At 37.2% G+C, this 24,861-nt stretch overlaps 1 protein-coding gene across 1 annotated transcript; it reads right to left on the bottom strand.

The window, feature by feature from the left end:
* LOC126183461 (vesicle-trafficking protein SEC22b) lies at nt 1-24,340 on the bottom strand. The gene is made up of 5 exons (XM_049925461.1): nt 24,073-24,340; nt 23,849-23,958; nt 600-760; nt 370-516; nt 1-273 (listed from the first exon to the last, which is right to left on the bottom strand). The coding sequence occupies exons 1-5, from the start codon at nt 24,145-24,147 to the stop codon at nt 125-127; spliced, it is 642 nt and encodes a 213-aa protein (XP_049781418.1). The 5' UTR covers nt 24,148-24,340; the 3' UTR covers nt 1-124.
* Between the last annotated feature and the right edge of the window lie 521 nt (nt 24,341-24,861).

The following is a 24,861-nucleotide window of genomic DNA, read 5'->3' as shown; positions in this document are numbered from 1 at the left end:
TCAGACATAAAAATTTATTTTAAATTTAAATCACAGTGAAAAATTATTTATTAACAACAGAATACATATTCAATCTGAAGGGTATTCGGTATAATCTATTGCACAAATAATTGTATGTAAACTTTTACATAATATAGATATAAGATATCACAAGGAAAATCAAAACACAAACACCAAAAGCTTTCACATACATTGATTTTGCATTTAAATGAGTGGCATCTTTCTTATATTTTTGGGAATGTAGCTGTAAGTTCATTGCTTTTGTATCCAAATCTGTAACAAATTTTAAAAATGTGGACAATGTAAGTCAGAATATATTCTTATATATAATGTGAAACTAAGTTTAAAAAGCTAGCAAATATACTGTACCAGACAATACTGCACCCCTGTGCAGAACATCATCTATATTTTGCACCATAATTCTTTGAACATCCTGTAGCTCTGTGTTAAGTGCAGCAAGGTTACGGCGTGTTCTCGCATCAGTAAACATTTTCTTAGCCTTTTGCATATATGTATCTGTAACAGATAATACCAAGGTAACAGTTCCTTGTAATTGTATCAGGTCTTGACAGATATTCACAGAACAATAAACTACCTACCAAATTCAATGAAAGTGTAAGGCCTTTGCACAACATTAACTCTCTTCCCATACTGAGCATGAAATTCTTGCGCTAGGTCTTCTAAGTACGAGAAAGCCAGTCTTTTTGAGAAATTACGCTCAGTTAATACCAAGTAACAAACATCATTTTCGATAAGATAGCTAAATGAAAAAAAAAAAATAGGTTAGTAAAAGCAATCAAGCATTTTCCATTTTTACTTTAAAAATTTAACATAAAAAGCCACATAAAATACTTTAAAGGATGTACACAATATTGCTAACAGCACACCATTTTTAGGAAATTACAAACAGAACAAACAAAGCAAATAATCCAAATTCAGTTGCACACAGCAAGAGCTGAGTATATAGCTAGAAGTAAATAACCTTTCAGAAAATACAGCAGCTTGCCAGCAAATACATGTTCTGTAGTAACTCTGCCATTGAACTACAGAATTATTTTATCTGTGTAACTATTCACATCTGAATATATTTCACAATGATACTAAAATAATACCCTCAAACATCAACAACTGAAGTGTTTTTCAAGACTATAATGGAGCTGCTGCATATAAGGAGCCTTATAACAATTATCCATCATCATCGTTACTAAAAAATTCTACCAGCATTTGCATAGTTAGGTCTTCATGTATTGTATTGCCTTGATTAGGCTTTATTCACAAGACAAAAGGAAGAACAGAAAATAAAACTAAGACATTTTTCTGTGTTTGTTATTTTGAAGGTATGAATTTTGTGCACCTGGGTTGGAAAAGTGGAGAAAGTTAAATATTTGCCTAATTGGCCATAGATAATTTCACATCATGATTAATGGGCCAAATCTGCCTCAAGGGAAAACATCAAACACCTGCAAGGAACCCTACAGTAATCAGAGAAGTACTATCCCGAGAAAATGTGTCAGTGGCTTCAAATGAACAGCATTTAAAAAAAAAAAAAAAAAACATCAGAACAAAATGGCATACTATAACACGTCTGACAGACATGTTCTCTCATGAGACCATGAGTCAGTTATGGTGATGCCTCGACAACAGGCACTCTGATGTGTCCTCTGTGCGGAAAGATAAATCACTTACATTCCTCTACACGAAGTTTAATGTGTCTAGTTTTATCAATATCAATTTTTTTTGCATTAAACAATTGAGAGATGCGGTGCCTTTTTAAACCTTCCCATGATGGAAATCATAACAACTTTTTATAGAGTTATGAAGCCACTTAATGTGAGCACTGATGGGATGCTTAAATGACAAACATGTCAAAAAACTAAAGGGTATTGAAGGGGTTCCTCTCAATTTGTCATTTTCATTTCTAATGGGCAACAAATGCTCTAACAATATTTAGGGATGGGTCAAACATTAGTTTTGAACGTGACCAGCTCCATTTAAAAGTAGACTTTTCAGGACCTTCCTAATGTATTTCATTCAGACATTTCTTTCTACCCAATACATCCAATGAATGAATGACTACCCCACAGTATTTGACACAAAACATTCTTTCAAGTGGCTCATCACAAAAGCAGTAAATCATATTTGGACTTCTAACCTATGTATCACATATGGTTCAAATGGCTCTGAGCACTATGGGACTTAAATGCTGTGGTCATCAGTCCTCTAGAATTTAGAACTACTTAAACCTAACTAACGTAAGGTCATAACAAACATCCATGCCCGAGGCAGGATTCGAACCTGCGACCATAGCGGTCGCGCGGTTCCAGACTGTAGCGCGTAGAACCGCTCGGTTAATTTATCACATATACTTTGCATTTGCTTGTATTTGGAGTCATCTGCAAGGTATAGCAAGAAATTGCAGGTGTCACCATTTTACACTGCTATGGGCACTGTCTACTAATACACGGTCTTATAATTTTGCTCCAACTTTGGTAGATACTTTGTGTATTTATGATAGTATCTTCAAGCCTAAAACTGAATATAGAGATGTTATGTTCTGCTTGTATGCAAACGTCTGGGAAGATATTCTATAAGAACATGTTTTGCTCATAAAATAATATAGCAGAATGCAAGAAAGACGAACACCAACTCAACTCTTACCAGAAGCTTTCCAAAATTTGTCAACGAAGATACTGAGCAGAATCCCTGAATTCTCTGTTTAGGAAATTACGATTTTTACATAATTTTTAGTTCAACCTAGACGAGAGCCATTATATCACAGTGGCACATCTATTTCAATCTCTACAAATGACAGAACTAAAGGCTGTAATTTTGCATAGTTGCCATAAAAAATTTCTAGGAAGAAAAACAAAGGGGCATCTGACATCTTACAACCACTTAATATGTTCTGCTTTCCTTATGATTCATGTTAAAAAGGCATGCAGCAATGGAAACAATACTGGTGCATATTCAACACAGAACCTACAAAGAAATCAACCACCTTTGATAAACTGGCAGTTATTTACTTATAACTTCATTCATATCACCAATTCTTATTTCCCACCTCTGCAACAAGAAATCTGAAAAGGAACAAATATGGAGTATGTACATAATTAGAGAGAGAGAGAGAGAGAGAGAGAGAGAGAGAGAGAGAGAGAGAGAGAGAGAGAGAGAGGGGGGGGGGGGGGGAGTTATTTTTGTGGTCTAGAACAGATGTACTCCAAAATATAACAAGTTTTCTATCTTTTTGTGTATGCCTGTTGATGACTCAAAGCTTCTGCTTCTCAGTGACTGGTCTCCTTTACACCTGAAATATTTATTTCCTGGATAGTTATCTGATATGAGTATCAAGACGATTTTGCAACAACCTTTATTTTTGACAATCAACTGCCAATACTCATTATCAGTAAAGACAAAGATTAATAATAAGCTATGCTGGACAGTTTTTATGCTGATTATTTCATATTCTAAATGAGTTTTTACAAAGATCCTGCCTCTAAATATCTGGGTCATATAATTTTTGTTACATAGATTTCCTTGACATCATTAGATGAAACATCTCCGTTTACATCCAACATATCCTTATGACACACCACTCACTTAACCGAGATTACGTTATAAACATGATACACATCTGAAAGAAAAAGACTTGATGTGCTGACTCACTGTTCTTATCATGAGCTAACAATTCCTCTTATCAGTTGTACAGAGGAGAACAAAGCCATTAGCCACTGTCTGCTTTGACAGGTATCAATTGGATAAACTGCCAATCTCATTACAAATCCAGTTCACAGATCATGAAGAAAGAAGGATGAAAAACAAAAAAGAATGAGAAGTGATTAAGACATTGCACTGTAATTCTGATATGAGGAGTTTTAAAACCAACTATTTATAGAGAGAGAGAGAGAGAGAGAGAGAGAGAGAGAGAGAGATGGTGATGCAGTTACCCTGCAATACACGGGAATCTATGGCCACCAATATCATGGAACTTCAAAACAGCAATATTATAACTTAACCAAAGAAGGACACAAGCGAACTCTCACTGGTTCATGTTTCTCAATTTTAAGTAAAATGTTAGTTACTTACACTACAGGTAATGGAAACATATGCGCAATGAGGCACTGTAATAACAATGAAGGAAGAAAGCATTTCACGTACAAGGGCAGCAATTTTACATAAAGCATGCTGTGAATATTACCAGGATGGGCACTAAAACAATCACAAAAAAGAAAATTACATGCAAAAACCTTTCCCATCCTTAGTAAACTACCACTACAATTTTCAAAATGTCAAAAGGAACACAGGACAAAATCAGTCAAATAAATGTTCATAACAACAACTGATTTTTAAAAACTTCTCAATTTCACTAAAAAGAATTATCCCCAGCATAGAGCTAAGTAACAACTGTGTTCTATAATATTTGAGCACATAATTGCCTCTTTTGTTATATACAAGCCATATAAGGGCCAGGAGTGGAGGATGATTCACATTTAAATTGTGTTTGTTAAGTGTTTGTCTTTAAGGTACAGTTTAATCAAAGTTACCCCACAGTGAAACAGAGCAGAAACTAATGAATAACATGGAATTTCTGCTGGCTATTATAGGAGCAGTGAAAGTAGAAGGTGAAAATTGAGGATAAGTAGTCAATATCAAGATCCAAAGTACTCTCACCCAATACTTAAAAGTAAGACTTCATACTCATTCTCAAACTTACCGTCAATTGACTACTTATTCCAAATGGCAAAGCTGTTGCTCTTATGTCCACACATAAAACAGTTTAAAGCAACAAATACTGAAAACTGTGTTGCAGAATGATGATGATTATTGTGCCACACTTTGTAGAGAATTTCATAATTTTCCTTTGTTAATGGTTTAGACACTTCCTCACATCAGTTTGGTTTTAAGAATGAGTAAGGAAGGAAATTATTAATAATCTTGCTTAATAACTATTTCAGGGTGCTAAGGGTGAGAAATGAAACAATTAAATGATGAAAAATGGCTTTGCAGCTCGTGAATCACATCCTCTATTTCATCACAGCACTGCCTGCAATTCTGTACCAGTGATGCACAGTTGAAAGTTCCCCAAGGGCAGGTTGTTTATTTCAGATGTGACACCTTTTTACAAACAGCAGCTCAAATCAGTAACGGACCATTTCTTCCCAGTTATAAGGTAATATCACACAGGGTATAACATTATGTGGAAAAGCATTTCTTTGGGAGCTGCATATGATAACTCTTTATTGTTAATTAATAAGTTTGTGGGTGCATGTAGTAATGATGTACTGATTTCTCTGTGTACAGGCTGGATATGCTGGAGAGCACTAACTGAAAACTCATATCATCCATTAAAATCAAGTATTTCTTTTTCCTAGTCATAATATTTCTAAAGTATTTTGTACCATCCCTTCACTAAGCAAATTATGGTTACAAAATGAAATAAATATCTCTGCTTTATTCTGACAAGCCCATGCAGACACTGTGAGGTAACAGGAATGACGGTACAGTAACAAGAGAGAGACATTGTAGGTAAAATGACTAATCTCCATTGTTTCAAAAATCCGCTGTGAGAGTACAAGAATCAGAAGTGAGCCTCGTCAACAAGAGTTCTATTGGTCACATGGCCAAAATACTTGAATGCATCTGGTCATTAAACAACCAAACAAAACTGTTGGACTGTGTTACTTGAATGCAAATATTCTGCCCACTTGAAATAAATTTTGTTGCAAAACACTTAATTCATTTTCCTCCCCCCGTAACATCTAGTAAACTTTACCCCAAGCATAGAAGAATTACAAAACTGACAAACAGTTTTATTATAAGTGCCTTCAGTATATATGGCACATCATTGTGTCAGAATCTGCAATGATGCTGTACCTGCTGCATACAGTGTTTTATTTTAGCTTTGTGGGACACTATCGGATATCAAGTCACCAGAAACAGTTTCCAGAAGTCCTGAGTTACTGAAGTGACTATATGAACATCATAGATTTTTGGGGAATTGTTCCGAGTGCATCCAATTGATTGAATAATATTTCTGACATGTGCACCTGGATAATATTTTTATGTGCACCTGGATGTGCAAATACTTATGTTAAAAATCCACAAATAACTCAGCAATTTCCACTTTAAGGATTTTGTTTCATTTGATGATACTATTAAAAACATTCAGATATTGGATGTAGAAGAAGAAATAGATGTATTGCTGAAAATAATGGTGTTGAAGCAGGTCTTAACATGGCTCAGAGTCTGTTACTTTGAAACACCGGGTCCTGGATAGAATTAGTTTAATTTGCAGCTATATCTTTGGAGAAAATTTCTAATGAAGTGATAACATTAAGTGTAGACTAACACGCTGAGAACTGCTTAAACACCTGGCCACACTGAGACAAAAGTAATTTCCTTAGTTTGTAATGTACAATTTCTGTACTTTCAACATAATAGTTTGCATGTTATTGCAAGAATTATTTAAAATTGGGTAATAATAATGTTTTTACTCATTTTACAAATTCTGGAATGCTTTGTGGAGTTGCATATTCATGGTATTAGAGAAACTGGAATCTTGCCGCCAAAAATTGCTTGAACTCAATTTATTTTCCTGTTTCCTGTTTTTCATCCACAGACTCTATCCATTGTCCTAACAAAGTATTTCAATCAGACACCGAAAAATATTTTATATGTCATAGGGCATCACATGACAACAATGACTTCGTCAATTACAAATAAAAAGAAATGTCATATTTGATTTGAAATTTTACTGTTAAACACTGCCTGCTACAACAATATTTTTATTTATTAAAGCTTGACATGGTGCCAAGTGGAAATATATAGGTGCAGAAACTGATTATTCTAATATTTTTTATTGTAGCTTGTTATTGCATTAGTCTTAATAATGATTACTAGTTTCATTCAAATTCCGATCACCTTCACATCAACTATTGTTGCAGAGCAACCCACCAGTTGTGTGTGCTGTGGACAGCTTCTGCAAGTCACTACGACATTAGAACTGTAAGGCTGCTCTGCAACTATAATTAATCTGAAGATATTCAAAATTGGAAAAAAAAAACTGGAAATCATTATTAAGACAAATGTGATAATACACTGCAAAAAATAGAATATTTTAGTTGACACCCATGCCCCTCACCACTTTCCTCTTTACCCCTCATTAGCTCCATCCTTAATCTGCAATATTGTGTACACAACCTGGGCTGTCCACCAAGATTGATAACTGCTTGACAGCTTACACTGTGGCATTTGAGCTGTAACTACTAGCCATAAGTAGATGAAAAATTTTAACTGTAGATAGGAACTTTTATCCGACTTTATCTTAGTATCGATTTCCATTATTTTCTATGGCAAACAATGCACTAACATTGTAAGTCAATCAAATCCCAACCACTTCATTTCAAACAATTTATTGTCATAATTATTTCACCACATGTTTAATCCTAACACCTCACAAACTATGCTATAATCAAACTATCTCTCTATATTAATTTATTATTATTTTGTATTTGATCCAAGACTAACTTTGTGCATAACACACTTCAGTGGTTCCATTATTGAAAACCATTTGAAATCTACCAAAATTTATAAAAAACACAAAAAACAGTAAGGTGAAAAAGATTTGTCACAAGAAACTCTACGAATGGCATATGAAGGTAACACATTGTGGGATACCCCCGCCACAGTGCTCCTCACCCACATCAGGCGCTCTGAGTTACCACTCTGGGTGACGATGACACTGACAACATATGTAGGGTACATTCACATCACTGCAGTGCCACTCAGGCATCAGTTCTCAATTTACCGCACTTATTAGCTTCATTTGTTACACAGTACTCTTGGACCCACTAAGATGGAGAAAGGGCACAATCAAAGCAGTGCAGCAAAATGCCATTCCTACCACAAGCAGAAGAATGATATTGAGAAGGCTTCACAAACGTAGTGCACTGATAGTACAAAAGAAAAATTTGTTGAACACCAAACCAAAAAATGAGGCATTGGAAACCTTCTTGCTGCTAGCAGACTGTGTTACAGGAGGCTACACAACTGATACAATGCTCAACAGGTAATGTCACTATACCTTATACGTTGAGTACCTCGGTAATGATGCAGTGATATAAAAGTAACTACAGGATCATACAACAAAAATCCCAGGAAAGAAAAGTATCCAGATCAATTAAAACGATCCTGATTGATAGAGAAACTGAAATGCTAGTGTTGAGCAACCTTCCAACATTTATGCACTAATGGATTTTTAGAAATATTCAGAACAACTCATCAACAAAGGTGCAAATGCATGGAAAAGAAAGACTATGAGACAATTTACCACACACTAAAACAGTGTTAAGACACATCAGAAAGAATCCCAACAAAATAAAAGCAGTCATAGTTCTGAAACAGAAGGTAGCAATGAAAGTCAAGGGGTGGACCTTAAATGTGGGCTTGTGGACCGGCAATCACAAGATGATGCATTTTATGGCTGATTTCATAAAACCATTTCAGGACAAATGAAAGGATGGTATCCAAGCCTTGATCAGAATAGCAGTCGAGAGAAAACTGGAATAAATATTCACCATGAAATTAAAGTGCATTTTCTTGAAATAAGGACTGAAAATGGACTACATACAAAGATGTTATTTCATTACCAATCAAGGAGCAAACACAAAGAAGGCTCTGGAAATACTCGTATACGAATGACTTCCTTGTTGCAATTATTATATTCTGACAGTGCTAGAGCACACTTCAGGTGAGGACAAACTCCAGTTGATGTTTCATTTAACTGCTTTCAATGAAAATGAGTGTTGATTGTTTGGAGACGACTTGTGCTGAAATTTGGATTTCCTGATATATAACAGAGCTGCAACACACTGGAACAGGGTGCAGTTTATAATATTGGCTTCCACTCACTGTTAGTTACCAAAGAAATAACAAATGTGCTACACCCCAAAGCAGTAAACACATCTGAAAATTCTATGTACAAAATACAGGGTGGCACACGAAATGTGTTACCATTTTGTTTTTGAATATAAACTTTACTGTCAATACAATCTGGAAGGAACATATACTACAATGAGAAGAGTCATCCATGGAGATTTGTTCTAACTCATCACATGCTCAATATGTCCACCATTTCGTTTCCTAACTTCCTTCAAACGAACACTGAAGATAGTGATTACTCTACGGCACATGTCTTCCATTATTTCACTGCAAGCTTGAAGAATATGTCTTCTGAGCTCCATTAAATCACGTGGATGTTTCAGGAAAATTTTTTCCTTTAGGTACCCCCAAAGAAAAGAGTCACATGGCTTGAGGTCTGGACTATTGGGGGGGCCAATTTTGTACATCATTGAAGCGACCTGGAAACCTGAGTGAAATGATCTGCATGTCGAAATGCTCGTATAAAAACTCCAACACAGTGTTTGGAGTATGTGGCCTTGCTCCATCTTGCATGAACCACTGCGTGTTGAAGGGCAAGGCAGTAGCAAGAAGCTGTGGAATGAAACTATTGCAAAGCATGCTCAAATAACGCTCGCTGTTCACAGTTTCTTCAAAGAAAAAGGGTCCAATAAGTCCGTGGCTGGAAATTGCTGCCCACGCTGTAATCCTCTGAGCATAATGCTGTTGTTCATGAAGCACTTGTGGGTTTTCAGTGGCCCAAAAGTGTACATTTTGTTTGTTAACCACACTGTCTAAATGAAAATGCGCCTCATCTGAAAACCAAACATTGTTGAGGGTTTCTTCCCTATCCTCTGTCCACTGCGCAAACAGTAGTCTCTGCTGCTTGTGTTCTTCAGTGAGCTTCTGTGCACAGGTCATCTTGTATGGGTACATATGGAGGTCACTTAAGAGTGCGTTGAACGGAGCGTCTGGATATTCCCAGTTGCACTGCTGCCTTTCTACACGATTTTCCAGGACTTCTCTGTACAGCAACTCTTACCGCTTCAATATTCTCCGGCGAACAAACAGGATTAGCCCAAGGTCGCTTTGCTTCCAATACTGTTCCTCCCTGTACAAATTTATCGTACAACCTGTGGATGGTCTTCTTGCAAGGGAACCATCGTGTGTTAAACTGTTGTCGAAAATGCCTCCGAGTCACAACAAGGCTTTTCATTTCATGAAAAAGTAACACAATTGCCGATCGTTGCTGTGTCATCAGTCTTCCATTGTCAGCCATTGCTGCTTACTAGTCTCCTAGTGGCAGTATTGTGAATTACATGTCATTATGTAACTCATTTGTTTTTCCAAGCTCTGCTGGTACTGCTGTAGAGATCCCAGCGGGATATCTAATGTGCGTCGTAAATTGTGAAAGAAACAATTGGTAACACATTTCGTGCGCCACCCTGTATTTGAAACACTTCGGATAAACACCAATGACAGGGTGTCTACGGGGACAAGGAAAAAAAATTCCCGGATTATTCCCGGATTTCTCCCGGATATCCTGTTTAAAAAATATGCTTTTTCCCGGACGAGAATATTTTTCTGTGCTAAGTGACTAGGTTTTCCGTAGATTTTCCCTCGGAACTGTAAAACTTATCAACCCTCTGAATGGTTAACGTTTTATATAATCGCGTACAACTTCTCGAAAAAAAAAAAAAAAAAAAGAAAGAAAAGACGGAGCAGAGAAGTTTTGGAGAGACTTTTAATAAAAAAAAAAAAAAAAGGAAAGAAGTTTTGGAAAGACCTTTCATTTGCAGCAACATACACGCTGCATATTTTCGCATTACGAAAGTATAAATACGAATTGCACCAAACAGCGCGTTAGATTCCGGAGCGTTGCAACCGAGGTTGCGATGTCCTTTTGTAAGCGAGTCATATCTCAAGCCACGAGATCTCGCCAGCCGATGACAGCAGCTATTCAGAGCATAGGGCACGTGTTATAGTCAGCCAATAGCAAGATCACTGGTTACATAGCGCGAACACACAAGAGGAAAAGTTAACGGTTTACATTAATGTAAAGCCGGCCGCGGTGGTCTAGCGGTTCTGGCGTTGCAGTCCGGAACCGCGGGACTGCTACGGTCGCAGGTTCGAATCCTGCCTCAGGCATGGGTGTGTGTGATGTCCTTAGGTTAGTTGTGTTTAAGTAGTTCTAAGTCCTAGGGGACTTATGACCTAAGCTGTTGAGTCCCATAGTGCTCAGAGCCATTTGAACGATTTTGAACCATTAATGTAAACAGTACCGTATATCTACAAGAAAAGCTAAGCTTTCACATATAATATTGGTCTCTAAGATTAACACGCTACAATAGAAGCTAAGCTTTCACATGTAATATTGATCTTTTTTTGCGTGTGTTATACTTTAAGATACATCACTCAAATGTGCCAGTAAATTTAAAATTATGACATAAATGCCTCGGCTCGAAATTCTTGTAAGTGGCTGGTCCTCAAACTATTCAGTTTCGAACGCTCTGCGATTTAGATATCCATCCCACTTTCTCACACGTAACATAATTCATCTTGCGTAAAAAGAAATTTACTTTGAAAGTGACACTTTTCTAACCACCGTTCGCAATACTGTTAGAAATAGGTTCGATTTACCAGTTGCCAGAGAGCGCCAGAAAACTCATTATTGTGCGTGTGCAACTGCAGTGGTGTAGGAAGCCCGCACGTTCGTGTGTATAAAGCACTAAGAGAGCTTACATTACACCATAAAAGAAACAGGGCATCAGAGGATACTACTAAGAGTATCGACATTTCGTAAACCATACTAAATTGCATAATTCGGCTTGAAGTGCAAATTGGCTTTTTTTTTATTTAAATTTTCTTGGAGTACCAGTACTCTACGATCTCATGTTTGGTTCTTTAAAAAAATGGTTCAAATGGCTCTGAGCACTATGGGACTTAACATCTATGGTCATCAGTCCCCTAGAACTTAGAACTACTTAAACCTAACTAACCTAAGGACATCACACAACACCCAGTCATCACGAGGCAGAGAAAATTCCTGACCCCGGCGGGAATCGATTGGTTCTTTATTATGGCATAATGCCATACATGGTAGAAGATGATAACGTGCACTTGAAATTCAGCGAACAGTTGGAACTAGCCAATACTGTAGAATGAAACACTTCGTTTCAAATAAAATTATTGCCTCAGCGGAATTTCTTTAGCAAACTTGCAAAAATAACTTCATTCTTCTGCAAGGCGATTAATGCTTGACTGCTACTAACTTGGAAAGAAAATAAAATCAGAAAACTGAAATTAATAATATATTTTTGTCCTTCGTAATTATGTGAATGTATTTTAATTCACTTGATAGCTCCCGGTCACAGAAATCCGTTTTTGTTTTCATTTGACGTGGGAGCTGTACACGAAGAGAAGCAGCGAAATCACTTAACGTAAAGACGGGTCACGTGGAGACTAGCCCCATACCCACTACAACTCGGGCAACTCTGTGCAAGCGCGTATCTGGCAGCTAGGGCGCGTGATAAAAATGTTTCTCGTTTGCATCTGGCTGCTTGCTGCTGCTACCGATACAGCTTACAGCCAAACTTCAAGTAGCGGGAAGCGGGAGAAGGTACTGCTTATACGCGAGTCAAATGCACTTGCGCAACAGACCGCTGGCAACTGGTCAGACGAAGCTAAGGTGAACAGTTGTGACGTCATGCTCATAGCAAGCAGTTTATTGTTACGAAGAATTAGTCTGCGCCCTACGGCCTTTGAAATATTTTTGCGATCTGCTGACGCTTGTGCGTGCACGGTGTTTTGTTGTCGTAAATTGCACATTTCCTATGCCACTAAAGTTTTATTTTTTTCCCTCTCGTTTATATTTTATTGCTGCAGTATCATTCTCCAGTAGCAGGATACAATAGCATTCTTTGCTAGAGAATCAATTCTGCAGTCAAAATTACAAAAATTTAACTGAAAGCTAAAACAATGAAAAATTCCCGGAATTCCGAAAAATTCCCGGGTTTTTCCCGGTTTTCTCCCGGATGAAAAAATTCCCGGGTTTTTCCCGGATATCCCGGTTGTCCCGGGTCGTATACACCCTGAATGATAGCCAAGTAATAGAGAAAGTCAAAAGGAGAGTGTCATATTTTATTGGGGAGAAATACGTATTATGTGCAAAATGGGTTATCAAATAGCAGTGAATATAACAATTTTTGTAATCAGATTCAGCAGTCTATTACTAGAAAATATAAACTATACTGGAGTTCAGTTGACAATTCTGCTGATGGACATTCATTGTCTGATGACCTGGACAGATTTGCCTTATCTGCACGTGAGCGAGCGGCATGGAATGAAAAATTTTATGGTGGCAAAAAATTCATGAATAGGCCTAGTCCTTTCCATAATTTGCAGCAGCAGCAGCAGCAGCAGTACAAATGGTGTACGTGTGCCTCTTACCAGTGCAAATAGTGAACACAACTTCGACCGAAGTTGGCATCTTCTGTAACAAGTGGAATAAAGTGCTCAGATTTTAGACAGTAAATAAGCTGCTAATGATTCTCATCACAGCTTTCAGAAATTTACCTGTACACTGGCTGAGGACACTACAGTCAATGTATTGAAATAATGTAGTGAATCAATATTATATATGGATGGCAAATCAGTACAAAAAGGACACATCACATCAGGAGGCAACCACCTGTGACAGAAAATTGTGATGGATGGCACATCTTACACATCCTCCTTACACATTGACAGTAATGAATGATCATGATAATGGTTAAAGCTAAACATTAAAGAAATTTTGGGAGAGGGGTGGTGGTATGTTCAAAGGGAGGCATTAACTGGCATTCTGTAATTCCTAACGAGGAAAAAGTATTCTACAACATCAAGACATGGCCATCTATTCACACAAACTTGTTGACATACAAATGTTATAAATGAAGAAAAAGTGTTGAATAAAAAATACAATAAAAAAACTAGGTTAATGGTGTGAGGTCACTTTTAACTTTTGAAGCAGACCAGTGACCCTGATATCTAACTATAGAATTCACAATTCAGGTAAATTTTTATTCCATTGAACAGCTCTGATTTGGGCTGTAAAACAAATACCAGGGTTAAGAATCCCCATGGATGCAGGCTTCTCCAACAGAGTATATCACTATTTTCAATTTTGGATCTTGTTACAGAACCCACTTTCTTGTACATAATTTAACACTTCGATTATAACAGTAGTGTCATCATCTAGTTTCTGTAATAGGTATTGTGCTAACTGTAACTTATGCCACAGATACAGTAAGTCGAGGTATTCAACAAGATGGTGTTGAACTATCATTACTCCACAATAACATGTAGGCTGTTCTAAGATGATATGAGTTTGTGTGTGAGCTCAGTGTTTCAACTATTAATGTAGCAAAAAGCAACAGAATCTTTTTAGGAATCACAATAGAATGACTTCTGTATTTAGTGGTATATTTTATTATTTGTTGGGAGGAGTGTTACTTTGCCACTACTTGTGCACAACATGTTACCTTTATTTATAGGCTATTCAGTGTCAATTGCCAGTCCGCACAATAATCATCAATACTCTGTAGGCCTTCCAGCATTTTGTTACAGTCTTCTGGCATTCCAACCTACCTACAGACAACAGCATCATTCATGAACTGGCTCTCAGAACTTTTGACACTGTCTACTAAATCATTTATATGTAATGTGTACAGAAATGCCCCTGTAACACTCATTTGAGGTACTCTCATAATTACTTCTACACGAGTCACTATTGTGCTGTTAAGAACAATGTGTTGAGTTATATCTGTCAGTGCAATGAAGGAACTTTGTTCTGAAAAGATCATGTAAGAGCTCTCAAATGTACAAATTACATGATGATTTGGAAAACATCCTGTTACTGTCTAAGGACTGCTGAGTGAGTGAGTCACTCCGTATAGGAGCATTTCATACGCAATGATTTATGATCTAGGTATAAGAGCAACTTTCATCCCCTAGAGAATAAAGGTTGAAGAAATTCTTATTGATGCATGCATGCCCAACCTTTCCCCCCATCTTTGGAGCTATCAGAGTAGATATGGACAAAGTATACATATTCTTGACAAACTCAGTAAATTCTTGGACTGGGTCAACTTTCATGTCATTCTCAAGGTTCAGTTACACAGTAGGGCAGAGGGTATGCACCATGGTGGACTTGTGATGTTGAGATGAGAGTGTGGGTGGCCACAATAACAGAGAGCTGTTGGCAAATATTGGTGAAACATACAGCAGCTGGCTGCCCTTAATAAATAAGAAGTTGAGGATAGGGAAGAAGACTGAATAACACGGATGTTTAAAAATTCTACTTAATTTAAACACATAATTAGATGGTGTTGACAAATTATTTTTAAGGGAGCAGTATCTGCCTCCACCAGGAGACTGTATATCAGGCTTACATCTCATGCAAAACTCAGCTTGTCCCTTTCCCAGATGATATACTGAAAACTATGGATCAAGGGCAACAGGCAGATTCCATATTTCTAGATTTCTGGAACCCATTTGACATGGTGCCCCATTGCAGGCTGTTAATGAAAGTATGAGCATACGGAATAAATTCAGATATGTGAGTGGCTCGATCACTTCTTCAACAATAGAACCCACTACATTGTCCTCAATGGCAAGTGTTCATCAGAGACAAGGGTATTGTCACACGTGCCCCAGGGAACTGTGATAGGACTGCTGATGTTCTCTACATACATAAATGATTTGGCCGACAGGGTAGGCAGCAATCTGCAGTTTTTTGCTGATGATGCCACGGTGTATGGTAAGGCGTCAAAGCTGAAACTGTAGGAAGATACAAGACGTCTTAGACAATATTTCCAATTGGTGTGATGAATGGCAGCTAGCCCTAAATGTGGAAAAATGTAAGTTAATGCAGACAAATAGGAAGATCTAGTTTCCTGCTCGACAGAGTCAAGTCATTTAAATATCTTGGCATAATGTTGCAAAGCAATATGAGGTGGAACATGCATGTGAAAACAGTGGTAGGGAAAGCAAGTGATCAACTTCTGTTTACTGTGAGAATTTTAGGAAAGAGCAGTTCACCTGTATAGGAGACTGCATACAGGACGGTGGTGCAACCTGTTCTTGAGCACTGCTCAAGTGTTTGGGATCTGTACTAGGTCAGACTGAAGGAATACACCGGAGCAGTTCAGAGGCAGGTTACTAGATTTGTTACTGGTAGGTTCGAGCAACACATAGGTGTTACAGAAATGCTCCAGGAACTCAAACGGAAATCCCTGGAGGGAAGGTGATGTTCTTTTCAAGAAACACTATTGAGAAAATTTAAAGAACCACCATTTGAAGCTGACTGCAGAACAGTTCTACTGCAAACCAACACATTGCGCGTAAGGACAACGAACATAAGCTATGAGAAATTAGAGCTCAAACGGAGGCATACAGACAGTAGTTTTTCCCTTGCTCTATTTGCGAGTGGAACAGGTAAGGATATGACGAGTAGTAGTACAGGGTACCCTCCGTCATGCACCGTACGGTGGCTTACGGAGTATCTACGTAGATGTAGATATGGATGTATATGGAAACTGGATGCCATCATGAGGTACAGTGTCTAATAACCCAGGACAGAGGATTCAGCCAACTCATACACAATGCTCCCATAATCTGCATATGAGTAGCCTTTAGTTGCTGGATGTGTGGTACCACAGTCAACTTCTTATCAAACAGTAGGGTCAAGAAACAGCCACGGTCAACATCTACTATAACAGCTGGCGATTTCAGTATAATTAGAGACGTGGGTGAATGGACCGAAGCTGGCAAAAGTGTGTAGTATGGAATTTCAGTGTTGGAACAGTATCTGAAATTTTTAGCCCATGCCTGTCTTCTATGTAAAGCTGTTTGCAGAGAACTTTCACTTAAATGGACTTTCACAGAGCTTTAATAGAGGCAAAGATCGAGTCCACACTACATTTACTTCCGTATCGAGCTTGTTGTCAACAATCAATCACAGTTTGAAAACAACACCAACATTCATAAACATAATACTAGAAGTAGAAATGATTTACACCATTCATCACAGTCTTTGTGTAGCACTGAAAGGTAGGTAGGTAGGTAGGTAGGTAGGTAGAGAGAGAGAGAGTGTGTGTGTGTGTGTGTGTGTGTGTGTGTGTGTGTGTGTGTTTAAATGACATAAAGCCTAATAAAATGGTCAGCATTTTACAAGCATTAAATAATAAAATAGCACCTGCTGATATTTTCTGTGACCTATCTAAGGCATCTGACTGTGTGAACCACAGTATTCTCCTAGCTAAATTGAAGTTTTATGGGACTGACGATACAATTAACCAATGGATAATATCATATCTAACCTGTACTTAGTAATTCAACCAATTTAGTCTGGGGACATTATTCTCACTGGGGAGAAATCACATATGGTCTTCTCCAAGGCTCAATCTTAGGTCCACTGTCAGTCCTCTTTTGTAAACAATCTTCTGTCTAACACATAAGCAGAATTAGTTCTTTTTGCAGACAACACTAACATTGAAATCAATCATGTACTACAGAAGATATATTGAACAATGTTCTTGAAAGTATCACTGACTGGTTTTCTGTGAATGGTCTCATCCTCAATTTTAAAAGACAACATATTCAGTTCTGCACATCTAGGGGTACTGCAACATTGATAAGTGTACCACGTGATGAGGAAACAATTAATAGTGTGGGAAATTCAAAATTCTTTGGAAACAATTCACTGCAGTTCAAAAGGAACAATGATGTACATAGTTACGATATCAGGTGGAAAACTGACTCACTCTACTCCACATTAAGATTGTCTTTATCACTAAAGGGGTTCACAATGATCCAACTAAAATTTCTGATAACTTACCCAGTGATATAAAATGTCTAACAGACAGCAAAGCAAAATTTGGAAACACTGAAAAAGTTTTTCCTTGACAACTCCTCCTATTCCATAGAAGACTTTCTGTTATTGTAATGTATGAGACGCGGTGGGTAGAAATTACTAACCTCTGTATATTATTAAAAAAAACTTTAAAAATGTTAAGCGTGTAGCCATATTTATAATTAATTTGCAATGTGAATGTAAAAAAACTGATTCCACATCATTACAATGTATCATGGAAATGATTTATGGAAGTGAAACTTTGGCTCCACGTTGTCATATTTTCTGCTGAGAAGTTGTACTACAATTGTAAAGCTACTGACTCATTCCATATCATTGTGAGACGTCACAGGCCCTGTGTAAAGACAGGCAAATGGTCTGTCACATGTAGTTTTGTCCATGTGGTGTCTTAAGCCTTTTGCAAATCCAGGTGTAGACAACACACGAGGGTGTCTCTGATGGCAGTAGGTGATTCACAGTAGATCTGGCCAGTTAGAATTCCCACTGAAGCAGCAACAGCCAATGTCTAGTTGCCACCGACCAGGAAAGCTTTACTAGCCATCCGCTCCAGTATTTTCCACACAGCTGCTCTGTTGATAACTAATTTTACTGTGCGAGTTTTTGCAAAGATTCAAAATTGGTATTATCATATTTCCCTTCCACTCTATAGGAAAAAATTCATTGTTATCATACCTTGCTGAATATAATTAGTAATCATGATATCCCATTGTTCTGGAGTGGATGTAACATCTGGTAATGTACCACATAAGGCCAGAGGAATTATCTCTGCAGTCTGCCTCAGTTATTTCTTTGGACAGCCAGAGAACTGACTTGAGTTTAGAGCAAGGGGTACAGGATTGCCAGCACTGCATGTCACAAATCCCTCACTGTGGCTGCATAAAGAATGAATATTAGTTCACATCATTTGTAATACTCATTTTATGATGCAGCTCAAAAGAACTAATTCTAAAAGGGCCTGTCATCTCCTTTCTGGAAGCAATTGAAGATTTGTGAAAAAGTCTCATGTCTTTGCTACCATACTGGATAAACCAATTCACACTGTCAAATGGTTCAAATGGCTCTGAGCACTATGGGCCTCAACTGCTGAGGTCATAAGTACCCTAGAACTTAGAACTACTTAAACCTAAGTAACCTAAGGACATCACACACATCCATGCCTGAGGCAGGATTCGAACCTGCGACCGCAGCGGTCGCGCGATTCACACTGTCAATCTGCTTCTAAATATGATGTGTTGTCATGAGTTTTGAGTTCCTGAATTTTCTTGTCTTTTTCAATAAACTTGACACATAGGTGATGGAATGTATGCTTAAAACACATGAAATCTGTATATCATATCCTCACTTTTTCGGGCAGTGTGTTCCTGACAAACACTTGTGTTGATCTGGTTGTCCTTACACACTTCATGTATGCAAGGAACATAAACTCCTCAAAAGTTACCTGAATTTGCTCAGAGTTTTTCTTAATTCCTGATCCATTTCTCTCTCTCTCTCTTTCCTACAGAATAATCTTTCTGAGTTTATCTTCTACGTTTCTGCAAAGTACAGTCCATCAATTGTGGTACAAGAAAGGAACTGTGCAAATTGCTTGAATCTCTGTCTTGTCACATGCCTGTCAATTCAAGATCTGGCAAAGGGGAGGAATGCCATGGTAGTATAAGTTTTTAGCATTGAAATTATGCACTGCACAACAGACAACATAGTGGTCATCCATGATAAGCATGGTCAACACTACGTTGAGTTTACTTTTTCTTAAGGTATGCTCAAAAAGGGATTAGTCTGAAAGCTAGCTTTGAGCTCAGTCTTTTTATGTGCCTGCTGACAATTCAGTGCCTCTACTATTTGTGACTTGTTAGCTTTACTTGTAAATTATTTAGGTTTATCATTTTAACAACAAATCTGCAACAAGTCATCATGTTGGTCTCTCTCTCTCTCTCTCTCTCTCTACAATATTAAATGTTAGGAAACACATTACTGGAGAAACCTTATTACAGTTCTGACTAGGATTTTTTTGGGAGTATAAGAGGAGGAGGAGAATTATCATACATTTATTCAAAGAGATTTTCCAACATCAAAGAAATTCATACAAGAACAGGGATGGCAACATCCAATTTTTGAACTCATTCAGCTCAAAGTAGTTTTTTGCAGCCTGCCAGGATTTCAAAAATTTTTCTTTGGCATTCATGCATACTTAATTTCTTTGAAAGTAATTTTATCTTATTTTCCAGTGAAATTTTTCTCCCTTTTGTCATGCCTATTTTCACAAACAGCATCTTTAGTTTATGCTTCACTCTTCCTCTATCATTACTAATTAGTCCATGACAAGGAGACTGGTTACTACTTCTGGGGACTGTAAGACATTTTGGTCCATAGTTCAAGTTTATAACAGACTTCAGAACGTTCTTAGGATCCTTTTATGACAATTCCCTTGTCTTATCATGATTATCTGGTAGGTAAGGTAGCAGAACTCAGCAAACATACAAATAATGAATGCATAACAAATAATACACATGCAGATGAGGAAACCAAAACTTCTGTTTAAAGTAAGTGGTAATACACACAGAGCTATCTTAGATAACCAGATAGGGGGCTACTTGCTATGGGTAAAAACTGATTTTAGTTGAAAGAAGATTTTCTTATTTTTATTTTGCTTGTCTAGCTCCACAAGATGAAACTGAGGAGCAAATTTCTATGGTCATGGAACAAGCCACTACATGAAATTAACTCCAGAAAGGTTTATAGTAAATAAAATGAAATTTACACAAATGCTACATGGACAACAAACTACCAAGTATATATTACCATAATTAACAATATAACAAAGAAATTTGCTAAAAATTTATTCCAGCAAGTCTCAGACAGAATAGGTGTGTGCCATGAGGAAAGTGAAGGAGTCAGATTCTTTATTCACCACTGACCACCTGAGGTGGGATAGGCAATTTACATGGATATCATATAATATTTTCCTTGAATAGTACCTTAAAGCTAAATGAGCATTGCAAATAGTGCCCATAGATGATAACATACACCATAACATAAGATAAATAGTAGAAACGCTACTGCTAAGATTTTTTAATTCTTATAGCACCTTATTGAAAATTGATGTAGCAAAATACAGGATGAACCAAGATTGCAGTACCACTTGCTGGCTTTGACCTGTTACATCACGCATAGCACACATGAACAAACATAAACAAACAATACAAAAAAATATTTAACTGCAGAAATGACATGACACTAACAGAACTGTGGGAATTATGTGGTTTCTGGTGGGACAAACTACATATATGATAAACCTAATAATGAAGACTTATAAAAGATATACTTATGAAGAAACATCTAGCAAACAAAATCCTCAGCAATCAACAAAACAACACTGAAAAAAACTGATATCAGAAATTTCACTTGATCTATATAATGCAAAAGAAGTCCACAATACCAAGAACACACACACAGCTCCGAAACCCAGTAGGCTACCAGATATTTTTCTTGACCTATATATCTCATATGAAATCCACATTACCAGAAAATCACACACAATTACAAACCCAGTATGCTAACACTTCACTCGACCTATATAGCTAAAACAACATCCGCAGTACCACAAAAGCGAATCTCAGCCATATAACTAATACCGAAAATCTAATCTCATGAAGCACAATCCACCATTTTCACCAACAACTAACAACAAAACCCAAAAATTCATAAAAAATGCATTAACATCAAATTCCGAGCAGACATACCCTTTGTGAATGGGAAGAGTTACCCCAGAATATAATGCTGCATGTCTTAAGAGAATGAGAAAAATCAAAGTAGACTAATTTTTGTATTGGACCATCATTTGTTGCAGACACTGCTCCAATGGTAGATACAGCAGTAATCAGTTTTTGAACAAAATCCTGAACACAAGCTTTACATGAGAGCTTTCCATCTATCTGAAAACCATAGACAGAAGATGTCTCAGACAGCAAAGTAAAATTTGGAAACAAACTGAGAAAGTTTCTCCTTGACAGCTACTCCTAGTTGGGAGAAGAATTTCTGTTACTGTAATGTGAAAAAGGTGGTGGTTAGGACTTGCTAACTCAAAACATCTGTACACACTTTTTTCTTGAAAAAAAAACTTAGAAATGTTCCAAATGCAACCATATGTACACATTAATTTGCTTTGCAATATAAAATGACTCTCTCCACAACAGTACAATCCATCATGCAAAATGATCCATGGGGCATGAAGCTAACTACCTAACTATCTACCCACCCAGTAATTTGGTTTGTCCATACTCATCAACCATATGCCTAATCCAAAATGTTAGTTTTAGTAGAAATTTAGGACAATCACAGAAACTATGCAAATCAGGCTCATTGGATGGATAAAAAAATTTCACTCTTAACAAAATCTTGTTCATTAAGTATGTGCTAAACAAAACATGAACAACAATTGCAGAGAGACTGCTCTGGAGAGCGAGAGTCCTGATGATACGTAATAAATGTCGAACATGTTTTTTCTACTGCGCCCATCATATGTTAAACCTATGCTTAGAACTCTGCCACAATAGCTCGATGACTGTTAATCTGAATATATTTAAATACTATTTATATGTTCATTCAAGATGTATCTTTAGATGTTTTTTTGAGTAGACTGAAGCACTACAAAAAAGAGTGACAAAGAAAGGATACTACATAAAAATCAAATACAAGGATAACAACCATGATGCCAACCAGATGTCCTGAATACGATTTTTTTTTAAACATATGTTGAATCCTTTTCATCACAGTGAAGTAGGCTACATGCATGTAGGTATGTGGGCTAATGAGCATGTCAAACAAGACTTTTTAATACTACCCTAACGCCGCCAAGAACCCCTTCGCATGCTTTTAGATGATAACCACATTTAGGCCTTAATGAACTGATATTTACAACCCAGTATATGACAATAGAATAAACCAACTCAGGGAAGAGTATCACAGCAACTGCATTTTACAGGATCTAAAACATCTGCTACTGAATAGATACAGTGATCTAACCAAAATTCTTCTATAGGAGGAAGCAAATAATATTAACTTTACACAGTGGACAATAGTACATTAGTACAGTGTAATTCCTAGAGAAGATTTTTAATTAAGATGTTACAGACTGTAAATGGGAATAGTCTCTTCAGTTTGTATAATATTTTATTAGGTTTTTTTTATGTTCTGACAATTACACATGTTTAGTACACAAATGTAGTGGAGTGGGAGGATTAAAGACTTTTTCAAAAGTGGGACTACAGGAATCTGACTGCATTGTAACTTAGCATACATATACTATTCAACAAGGTAGTCAACTGGAAGTTTTGAAAAAACTGTTATGGAAAGCAAACAACCTGTAACATTTTGCTGAATATTGCATGAATTCTGCTTACATGTTAAAGGAAGTGGAGGGGGGGGGGGGGATTTCTGCTAATATTTATTGTCTTACATATCATGTAGATTTCACCTTTCAAAAAGAATTTTGTGACTATCACTGTTTGTGTTTATTAGTACCTACTTCCCACAAACAAAGCCATTCAGCTGTTCTCTACCTTCATTCACAGCTGCTTATAGCTGACATGTGATATTTCCTGTATGAAGAGCAAATATCATATTTTTACTGCCTCTTGAATCCGTTCTGCATTTGATTTGCATGTTATCTGCCCGAGAACTGTGAAGTTGATCGTGACCCTTTTAGGAAAATGACCCAAATACCAAAGATTTGATGTCTTTCCAATATGAAGCCATAATTATGTCACACAAGCAGAACACTCTATGCCGTTTAGTTATGAAAGGAAAAGGTGCTGCATAATTCAGTTCCGGAACAAGTAAATGTTACGACAACACAATGGGTGCAAAACTGTTTCATGACTGCAAAACAGAAATGCTTACAGTTTAGCCTGTGCGACATACGACTAAATAAGAGAAACGGTGTATTATGAACCATTGTTCTAACAATGACAGTACAATAATGGCTATTGTCACATAGCTTGATGTACGCATGGTTGCAATAATACATTAACAAAAACTTACTGGAAAACATATGGTCCTGTTTCGATCGTGCAACGCTCCAAACTATTGCTGTTTAACTTGCGGAATAATAATTTCGCTTGGTTCTGGTACTCAAGAATGCTTCTCCCAAACTGAAAAGGGCGCAAAAAAGACCGTGTCACCAGTAAAAAATTATGAACTTTTTATGAGAAAAAAGTCAATAAATTTTAATGAAACCTCACAAAATCATAGGTCAATCTACCAACCTGTTCATCTTCTTGCATTGATGCTGACAGCGGTAGACCATCTGACAGCCTTGCTATCATCGTCATCAAAACCATTTTGTCTAAAGTAGATGTGTGGCGACGTCACAAACAATGTATGGAGTAGTGCTGCTATTAAACACAATGCATCATTAAAAATCTACCTTCACCTGAATAGGCACAACATATACACGTCACTCGGAACCACACATTCACTCGCACACAAACATATCCACGCTCACTCCTGTCAAAGACGTATCTACACGACGGAAAAGATGGTACAAAGAGTTTAGTGCGATATATCGATGTCCACATCTACATTTACGTCCATACCACCGTCTAATATAACAGTCGCGACACTTCACCTAGAGTTTGTCGCCAACTGCGCCAACAGCGCACCAAGCGGCCAGTAAAACTATTGATCTCAGCGAGACCGTGAAAGCGAACAAGAATAGTATTTGTTTATTTTGATTTGAACAATTGTTTCTACAAATGAGAGCGTCTATAACGCAATAAATTGCAGCAACAGCATGAAGGAAACATCACATCTGTCTTTTTCTTTAGGTTTTCTAAAGACTCTGTTACTATACAATATCGCCAGGATTCGCTTACAAACTACATGCGTATTAACGATTAATGTTTCGTTTTAAGAGCAGAAAATGGCTAGTGCATAACAGACGAACTGATTTTATGAAAAAAGACACTGTTTACCTTCATAATAATGTTAAGTTTTGTTCACTACACTTCGAACAAAACCAGTTCACTAATGCAAACAATAATAAACTCGTGATG

This window comes from Schistocerca cancellata, chromosome 4, assembly GCF_023864275.1.
Source record: "Schistocerca cancellata isolate TAMUIC-IGC-003103 chromosome 4, iqSchCanc2.1, whole genome shotgun sequence".
In the NCBI taxonomy this organism is placed as follows: Eukaryota; Metazoa; Arthropoda; class Insecta; order Orthoptera; family Acrididae; genus Schistocerca; species Schistocerca cancellata.
Note: the sequence above shows the minus strand (reverse complement) of the source record. Positions and strands in the feature narration are given on the sequence as shown.